The 10193-nt window shown below is 53.5% G+C and overlaps 1 protein-coding gene across 5 annotated transcripts in view; it reads right to left on the bottom strand.

Moving 5' to 3' along the window:
* Positions 1-9980, bottom strand: part of spega (striated muscle enriched protein kinase a) — a 347514-nt gene extending 337534 nt beyond the window's left edge. For all 5 annotated transcript variants that reach the window (XM_067986976.1, XM_067986975.1, XM_067986974.1 and 2 more), the window contains exon 1: positions 8706-9980. In XM_067986976.1, coding sequence (XP_067843077.1) covers positions 8706-9159 — 454 coding nt within the window. In that variant the 5' untranslated portion in view covers positions 9160-9980. The remainder of the gene's footprint in view (positions 1-8705) is intronic.
* Positions 9981-10193: the final 213 nt, after the last annotated feature.

The raw sequence follows: 10193 nt of genomic DNA on the forward strand, positions 1-10193 counted from the left end.
ACGCAAGGAGTCGCACAACACCAGGTTATAGTCCAACAGCTTTATTTGAAATCACAAGCTTTCGGAGCTTTGCTCCTTCGTCAGGTGAGTGAAGGGTTGCATAAAGGCACAGCATATATAGTCAGAGAACAATGCCTGGTGATTACAGATAATCTCTCCAACTGCCTCGGCAGACAGATAATCACAGCAATCAAAGGAGTGAATGGTGTTCAGACAGGTTAGTCAAGGAAACATTACATCCAAGAATACTGAGGTGGGTCACAAGGGGTCAAATCAGAAAGACACAGAGAGAGAGAGAGAGAGAGAGAGAGAGAATGACCAGTTGTATTAAAAACAGATAACTTTTTTTTGCTGGAAATCGCAGCAGGTCCGGCCGCATCTGTGTATGGAGAACAAGCCAACTACGACTTGAGTCTGGATGACTCTACGTCAGGTGGGGTTACACGTAGCGTGACACGAACCCAAGATCCCGGTTGAGGCCGTCCTCACCGGCTCATTATCTTGAGAAGGTTGCTGGAACACGGAATGCTTTGCCACAACTATGAGGTGGAAATTGCGTGGGTGGATTCCACCAATCTACCGCCAGATCTCCGGAGGGAGAGGGACAGGAGTGTCAGAGTTATTCCAGGGGACCAGGTGGGAGCCATTGCAGAATTCCAGCCCCTGTAACATCATTTAAAAGGGAATCAGATAAATGTTTCGAAACAAAAAGAGTATAAAAAGGGAAAGGGCAGGGAAATGTGATTAGAGAGAACGTACATCCTGGTGAAGAGTTCGCATTGGCCCAGACACAGAATGGACTGAGCAGACTCCCTCCGTGCCGTAATTTCATGGAATCATAAACGTCTACAGCACAGAAAGAGGCCATTGCACCTGTGCCAGCTCTCTGAAAGACCTCTCTTCCGCCTGCTCTTTCGCCCAGACACTTTGAAATATTTTTTCTTCTTCAAATATTTATCCACTTTCTTTTCAAGAGATATTATGGATTCTGCTTCCCCGATGTTTCTGGACACACATTCCATTCCCCAACTACTCCCCGCGTTAAAACACATCTCCTAATCACTTCCTTCATTCTCTTTTATAATTCTAGGATTGAATAATACAAAACCCACCCACCCGCACACCCTCGCACCCACCCGCACACCCTCGCACCCACCCGCACACCCTCGCACCCACCCGCACACCCTCGCACCCACCCGCACACCCTCGCACCCACCCGCACACCCTCGCACCCACCCGCACACCCTCGCACCCACCCGCACACCCTCGCACCCACCCGCACACCCTCGCACCCACCCGCACACCCTCGCACCCACCCGCACACCCTCGCACCCACCCGCACACCCTCGCACCCACCCGCACACCCTCGCACCCACCCGCACACCCTCGCACCCACCCGCACACCCTCGCACCCACCCGCACACCCTCGCACCCACCCGCACACCCTCGCACCCACCCGCACACCCTCGCACCCACCCGCACACCCTCGCACCCACCCGCACACCCTCGCACCCACCCGCACACCCTCGCACCCACCCGCACACCCTCGCACCCACCCGCACACCCTCGCACCCACCCGCACACCCTCGCACCCACCCGCACACCCTCGCACCCACCCGCACACCCTCGCACCCACCCGCACACCCTCGCACCCACCCGCACACCCTCGCACCCACCCGCACACCCTCGCACCCACCCGCACACCCTCGCACCCACCCGCACACCCTCGCACCCACCCGCACACCCTCGCACCCACCCGCACACCCTCGCACCCACCCGCACACCCTCGCACCCACCCGCACACCCTCGCACCCACCCGCACACCCTCGCACCCACCCGCACACCCTCGCACCCACCCGCACACCCTCGCACCCACCCGCACACCCTCGCACCCACCCGCACACCCTCGCACCCACCCGCACACCCTCGCACCCACCCGCACACCCTCGCACCCACCCGCACACCCTCGCACCCACCCGCACACCCTCGCACCCACCCGCACACCCTCGCACCCACCCGCACACCCTCGCACCCACCCGCACACCCTCGCACCCACCCGCACACCCTCGCACCCACCCGCACACCCTCGCACCCACCCGCACACCCTCGCACCCACCCGCACACACTCGCACCCACCCGCACACACTCGCACCCACCCACACTCGCACCCACCCACACTCGCACCCACCCACACTCGCACCCACCCACACTCGCACCCACCCACACTCGCACCCACCCACACTCGCACCCACCCACACTCGCACCCACCCACACTCGCACCCACCCACACTCGCACCCACACACACTCGCACCTGTAACCTCAGCGTTTCTGTACCCTCATCCACATTTACACTAAAACCACATCTGTACTCCAGCACCACCAACACCTGTACCCTCCCCCACACATCTGTACCCACACCGCACATTTGTACCCTCCCCCACACATCTGTACCTACACCCCATACCTGTACCCTCCCCCACACATCTGTACCCACTCCCCCACACCTTTACCCTCCCCCATACATCTGTACCCACTCCCACACACATCTGTACCCACTCCCATACCCTCACACTTGTACCCACATCCATACACACACATGTACCTATATCCAAAAACACATACCCACATATCCATGCTCACACTCACATGCCTGTGCCCACACTCACACGCTTGTACTAATGCCAACAATGTAACTATATCTGTACCCACAGCAATACTTGTACCCACACCTACATGTCTGCATTTGCCTGGACACATCTGTACCCACCTGGACAGACTTGTACCCACCTCCTCGTACCTGTACCCACCCTTGTGCTTGTACCCACACTTGATGCTTATAGATACTCCATTCCTCAGTGTCATTCTGCCTGAGGCCTTTGATTAGTTAATGCCCTGGCCAGATTTCATACTGGGGATTGCCTTTCATGCCTGACAGCAGTGGTAGGGTGGAACCTCTGGCCATTTCTGAGACCAAGCTATTTAGGAGCAGGGTGGAAGAAAGCTACAGACTGTGCAAGTATCAATTCTATGCTACCCTGCATTTGTCAAGTGGTTTACTGCAAAAACTGTAGAGTAATAACGCAGAATTTCTCATTATTTTCACTCCTCCATGTAACACATGAAGTCAATGGGAATCAGGGGGAAAACTCTCCAGTGGCTGGAGTCATACCTAGCACAAAGGAAGATGGTAGTGGTTGTTGGAGGCCATTCATCTCAGCCCCAGGACATTGCTGCAGGAGTTCCTCAGGGCAGTGTCCCAGGCCCAACCATCTTCAGCTGCTTCATCAATGACTTTCCCTCTATCATAAGGTCAGAAATGGGAATGTTCGCTGATGATTGCACAGTGTTCAGTTCCATTCGCAACCTCTCAAATAATGAAGCAGTCCGAGCCCGCATGCAGCAAGACCTGGACAACATCCAGGCATGGGCTCATAAGTGGCAAGTAACATTCGTGCCAGACAAGTGTCAGGCAACGACCATCTCCAACAAGAGAGAGTCTAACCACCTCCCCATGACATTCAACGGTATTACCATCACCGAATCCCCCACCATCAACATCCTGGGGGTCACCATTGACCAGAAACTTAACTGGGCCAGCCATTTAAATACTGTGGCTACGAGAGCAGGTCAGAGGCTGGATATTCTGCGGCGAGTGACTCACCTCCTGACTCCCCAAAGCCTTTCCACCATCTACAAGGCACAGGTCAGGAGTGTGATGGAATACTTTCCACTTGCCTGGATGAGTGCAGCTCCAACAACACTCAAGAAGCTCGACACCATCTAGGTCAAAGCAGCCTGCTTTATTGGCACCCCATCCACCACCCTAAACATTCATTCCCTTCACCACCGGTGCACAATGGCTGCAGTGTGTACCATCCACAGGATGCACTGCAGCAACTCGCCAAGGCTTCTTCGACAGCACCTCCCAAACCCGCGACCTCTACCACCTAGAAGGACAAGAGCAGCAGGCAAATGGGAACAACACCACCTGCACGTTCCCCTCCAAGTCACACACCATCCCGACTTGGAAATATATCGGCCGTTCCTTCATCGTCGCTGGGTCAAAATCCTGGAACTCCCTTCCTAACAGCACTGTGGGAGAACCGTCACCACACGGACTGCAGCGGTTCAAGAAGGCGGCTCACCACCACCTTCTCAAGGGCAATTAGGGATGGGCAATAAATGCCAGCCTCGCCAGCGACGCCCACATCCCATGAACAAATAAAAAAAATTACAAGCCCTGAGTGAGGGAGAGAGACAATAGAGAGATAAAACAGGCAAGGGGGAAATGCAAGAGAATCTGAGACAGAAAGATAGGCAGGAGGTCTCAGCTGGAGTATTGTGTTCAATTCTGGGCACCGCACTTTAGGAAGGGTGTCAAGGCCTTAGAGAGGGTGCAGAGGAGATTTACTAGAATGGTATCAGGGATGAGGGACTTCAGTTATGTGGAGAGACTGGAGAAGCTGGGATTGTTCTCCTCAAGAGCAGAGAAGGTTAAGGGGAGATTTAATAGAGGTGTTCAAAATGATGTAGGGTCTCGATAGTCGATGGGGAGAAACCGTTTCCAGTGGCAGGAGGGTCGGTAACCAGAGGACACAGATTTAAAGTGATTGATAAAAGAGCCAAAGGGGAGATGAGGAAATGTTTTTTAAACACAGCGAGTTGCTATGATCTGGAACGCGCTGCCTGAAAGGGCGGTGGAAGCAGATTCAATAATAACTTTCAAATGGGAATTGGATAAATACTTGAAAAGGAAAAAAAAATACAGGGCTAATGGGGAAAGAGCAGGGGAACGGGTCTAATTGGATAGCTCTTTCAAAGAGCCGGCACAGGCATGATGGGCTGAATGGCCTCCTTCTGTGCTGTAAGATTCTATGGTTCTATGACAGTGTCTGAGTGAGTGAGAAATAGAGTGTGTGTGGGAGGGAGAGATACAGAGAGAAGAGACATGGAAGGTGTGTGGAAAATGAGCAACAGAAAAAAGAGAAACTGAGCAGAGGCGCAGAGGGAGGAAGCCAGAGTATGTACGTGAGGGTGAGAGATAAAGAGAGACAACAGAGACTGTCTGAGAATAAAAGAAAGAGAGACGCAGAGAGTGTGAATGTGTGAGTGAGAATGAAACAGAGCAGAGAGAAAGAGGATAGGTAAGCAATGAAATGAAGAGGCATTGCAAGTGTCCGGGAAAGAGAGTGAAAAGGGGACAGGCGCAGAGATAGAGAGAGACTGAAATAGAACAGAGGGAAACTCAGACAGACACAGAGTGTGTGTGAATCGAGAGGGAGCGAGAGAGAGAGAGAAAGAGGCGTGGAGTGTGTGAGAGAGCGTCAGAGAGAGAGAGAGATAGAAAAGAGAGATATGAAAGAGCCAAGGAAACGAGCATGGGAAGAGTGTGTCAGAGAGAGAGCGCGGGGGGCGCTCGCGGAGGGCGAGGGGGGGCGCTCGCGGAGGGCGAGGGGGGGCGCTCGCGGAGGGCGAGGGGGGGCGCTCGCGGAGGGCGAGGGGGGGCGCTCGCGGAGGGCGAGGGGGGGCGCTCGCGGAGGGCGAGGGGGGGCGCTCGCGGAGGGCGAGGGGGGGCGCTCGCGGAGGGCGAGGGGGGGCGCTCGCGGAGGGCGAGGGGGGGCGCTCGCGGAGGGCGAGGGGGGGCGCTCGCGGAGGGCGAGGGGGGGCGCACGCGGAGGGCGAGGGGGGGCGCACGCGGAGGGCGAGGGGGCGCACGCGGAGGGCGAGGGGGGCGCACGCGGAGGGCGAGGGGGGCGCACGCGGAGGGCGAGAGGGGCGCACGCGGAGGGCGAGGGGGCGCACGCGGAGGGCGAGGGGGGCGCACGCGGAGGGCGAGGGGGGCGCACGCGGAGGGCGAGGGGGCGCACGCGGAGGGCGAGGGGGCGCACGCGGAGGGCGAGGGGGGGCGCACGCGGAGGGCGAGGGAGACAGCAAGACAGGCAGAGAGCAAGGGAGAGAGGAGGAGAGCGAGGGAGGGAGTGAGCATGAATGGAACGTCACGTAGCCAGCAGAAATGTGCACAGTCAGTTTAAGTGGGAAGTTGATCAGACACCAAGATGTATAAATGGAGAATAACACAGCGAAAGGAAAACTCTCCATGCCGCACTCTGTGAAAGTGGAACAGAGCAACGATCCTCTCTGCTTACACATGTCAGACACACACACGCACAAGCCGACCATCTCCAGAGGGTTTTAGCTAACGTGTCCTTCTCTTGCTACACATTCCATTCCCCAAACGTCTCGCCCCACCCCCCCCCACCAAACACGGATCGTGTCTCCCCCCCCCCTCCCCTCAGACAGGCAAACTTCCTCCACTGTTATTTGCAGATGGGGCCACACAGCACAGACGCCGTAAGCCTGACACAGAACACAACCTCCAGAAAACATTCTGTAAATGGCGTCAGCTGTGGCTCAGTGGGCCGAGGGTCGTGGGGTTCATAGTCCCCGCTCCAGAGGCTTGAGCACATAATCCAGGCCAACACTCCCAGTGCCAGTACTGAGGGAGTGCTGCACTGTTGGAGGTGCCGTCTTTCAGATGGGACTTTAAAGTGAGGTCCTGTCTGCCCTTTCGGGTGGACGTAAAAGATCCCACGGCCACTATTTTGAAGAAGAGCAGGGGGAGTTCTCCCCGGTGTCCTGGGCCAATATTTATCCCTCAACCAACATCATTAAAAAAACAGATTATCTGATTGCTGTTTGTGGGATCTTGCTGTGTGCAAATTGGCTGCTGCGTTTCCTACATTACAAGAGTGACCACACTTCAAAAGCACCTCATTGGTTGTAAAGTGCTTTGGGACGTCCTGAGGTCGTGAAAGGAACGATATAAATGTAAGTTCATTCTTTCTTTTTCTTTTGAAATCCAAATTAAGTACTGACCAATGTCACTGAAACACAGACGATGCCCACAGAACACGCTACACATCACAGTCACATAAAACTATGGTCATATCACCACAAACCATGAACACATTGTGCAAACATCACCATCCATCAATAGCATGAGATAATCCAGTGGCCACCATATCAACTGATTGCACATTATGAAGCATTAAAGGTCATTCTTCTGGTTTGCAATACAATTCAAACACCCTCAATTAGATTCCAGGCTGTAATTCACTCCCAGGTACCCGTTATAGGAACAGGAGGAGGCCATTCAGCCCTTCGAGCCTGTTCTGCCATTCAATTAGACAACTGGTTGATCTGTACCTCAACTCTATTTACCCTCATTTGCTCCATATCCCTTCACACCCTCGCCTGTCAAAAATCTATCGATCTCAGTCCTGAAAATTCCAATTGTCCCCCAGCATCCACAGCCTTTTGGGGGGGGGGGAGAGAGAGTTCCAGATTTCCACTCCCCTTTATGCGAAAAAATGTTTCCTGACATCACCCCTGAACATTCTAGCTCTAATTTTAAGGTTCTGCCCCCTTTCTTCTGGACTCTCCCCACCAGAGGAGATAGTTTCTCTCGATCAACCCTGTCAAATCCTTCTATCATTTTAAAACACCTCGATTAGATCAACCCGTAATCTTCTACACTCGAGGGAATACAAGCCTAGCCTGTGCAACCTGTCCTCATAATTTAACCCTTTTAGCCCCGGTATCATTCTGGTGAATCTGCGCTGTGCCCCCTCCAAGGCCAATATATCCTTCCTGAGGTGCGGTGCCCAGAACTGAACCCAGTCTCCAGATGGGGTCTGACTAGAGCTTTATATAACTGTAACATCACTTCCACCCCTTTGTATTCCAGCCCTCTTGAGATAAAGGCCAACATTCCATTGGCCTTTTTCATTACTTTTTATATTACTTTTTGTACCTGTCCACTGGCTTTTAGTCAATTCACTTCTGTCGACTCAAATCCCACCTTGTTGCGAATTTGAATTCCGTAAATTTGGTAATTTATGTGGGCTGGAATGGGGGAGAATGATCAAAGCTGCCAGATTGACAATAAAAACCCAACTGGTTCACTAATGCCCCTCTAACAGGTTTGGCCAGCACGCGACTCCGGCCTCAGACTACACTCTTAAAAGTTCTCTAAGTCGCTCGTGTGTCACGGTTACTCTGAATTAGCAATAAAATCCGGCCTAGCCAGTATCGCTCACTGCTCAAGAACAAATAAGGGGGAAAAAAACGTTCTAATCCTTCGATTGGATTCTGGCCTGTAGCTCACTCCCGGGTATCCAATAACCTACCTCCAAAATTTTTCAGCTTCTAATCCTCCTCAGCAAGTCCATTTTATTGATAAACGTGCATTAATACAATGCCTCTAACATAGTAAAACGTTCCAAGGCGCTTCACAGGATCGTTATCAGACAAAAATTCACACCAAGCCGCATAAGGAGATATTAATGCTTGTTCAAAAAGGGTAGGTTTTAAGGAGAGTCTTAAAGGAAGAGACAGAGGCGGAGAGGTTTAGGGAGGGAATTCCAGAGCTTGGGGCCCAGGCAGCTGAATGCACGGCCGCCAACGGTGGAGCGATTAAAATCGGGGACGCGCAAGAGGCCAGAATTGGAGGAGCGCAGAGATCTCGGAGGGTTGTGGGTCTGGAGGAGGTTACAGAGATAGGGAGGGGGCGAGGCCATGGAGGGATTTAAAAAGGATGAGAATTTTATGATCGAGGCGTTGCCGGACCGGAAGCCAATGTACCGACCGAGACCACACTGCCCCTCCCCTCCTCATCCCCTCACCTCCCTCAGACAAGTCCTACCTTCCATCTCCAAGACGGCGAGCACGGCCGACGTGCGGGCTTCGCCCAGGCGATTCCGGGCCATGCAGGTGTAGACTCCGGCGTCAGTGGGTTTGCAGTCCCGGATCCACAGCGTTCCGTACTCCCCGCGTTCCTGGACCAGGGGACGGTTGTTCTTGAACCAGGCGAGGAAGGGCGAAGGGGTCCCCGTCACGGCCACCTTCAGCCTGATGTCGCAGCCGCTACCGATGGCCGCGTTCTTGAGCTTCCTGAGGAAGGCCGGGGGCTGGGAGGTTTCTCTGCTGCCCAGCTCGGGTACCACCTGGTCCCCGTGGACCCTGGCCCTCTTGGGGGGCACGGTGGGGCTGGCGGGCGCTACCCCCGCCAACCTGGCCCTGCCAGAGGATTGCAAGGAGCTCCTGCTGAACTCATCGCTGCCCTTCTTTAGGGTTAGGGTGGTCTGGGCAGTGTGCATGGTGCAGAAACCTCAACAACTTACAATTAATAGAAGGCAAGAGGGGAGGGAGGGAGGGCAGATTAACCCAATTCAACTGGTTTTGTAAAAACTTGGCAAAAAGTTTTCTGTTGTTGATAAAGCGGAGAAAGAGAGAAGAGGGGAGGTCCAATCCAACTCAACTTGTATTTTTAAAACTGGGCAAAAAGTTTTTTTTATGTTTGGAAAACTTCTATCGAATTGAATAAAAGATGGGGAGAAGCGAGGGAGGAAAAACACTTCGATTGGGCTTCAATAAATCCGTCAAACAGACAAAAATATCGTGCGGGGGGTGGGGGATAAACTTTCGGAAGACGAATAATTTTAAAATAAGAACGAATTTCTACTTTTTTTTCCAAAAAAAAGTTTTTGCAAAGGGTGAAAAAAAAAGTTTGCCGTACCTCAACTTCTTTCAAAAACAAAACACAACGTTTTCCTGGGGATTTTTTTCCGGTTGAGATGTTTTGGGGCGAGGGGTGTTATTTTTGAGGAAGCCTCTGGCGAGTAGTTTATTTTAACCGGTTCGAGCTGTTGGTCTGCCCCCTCTCTCCACACCTTCAGAGACTCCCCGGGTCTCCCTCGCCAGCTCCTGCTCCCTCTTCCTTGGTTCCTTTGCCCTTGTTTTCAAATGTAACTTTTTTTTTTGAGGGTGGGGGTATAAGGGGGGGGGGGTGGGGGGTTGTACTAAAGGTTGGAGGTGACCTGCTTGAGTGCCGAGACCATGATTGCCCCCTCTGCTCAGTCCCAGGGGCAGGTGATGTCCCCCGTATATCTCTGCCCCTCTCTCTCTCTCTCTCTCCTGTCACTCCCCTTCCCAGCTGTCTCACATCAGTCACACAACTCTCTCCAAACACCCATCCCTTATAGGCAGCCGACAGGGGAAGATAGGAATTGCTGGATCAAAAAAAAAGACCACGCTCTGTCTAATTCGCATCTTACCATCCTGGCAACGATAATGGGAGTTGACCAATCCCAGCAATCAATCTCTGTGGAGGAACAGCGCCTTATCTTTTCAT

This window comes from Heptranchias perlo, chromosome 7 (assembly GCF_035084215.1).
Source record: "Heptranchias perlo isolate sHepPer1 chromosome 7, sHepPer1.hap1, whole genome shotgun sequence".
NCBI classification, from domain to species: Eukaryota; Metazoa; Chordata; class Chondrichthyes; order Hexanchiformes; family Hexanchidae; genus Heptranchias; species Heptranchias perlo.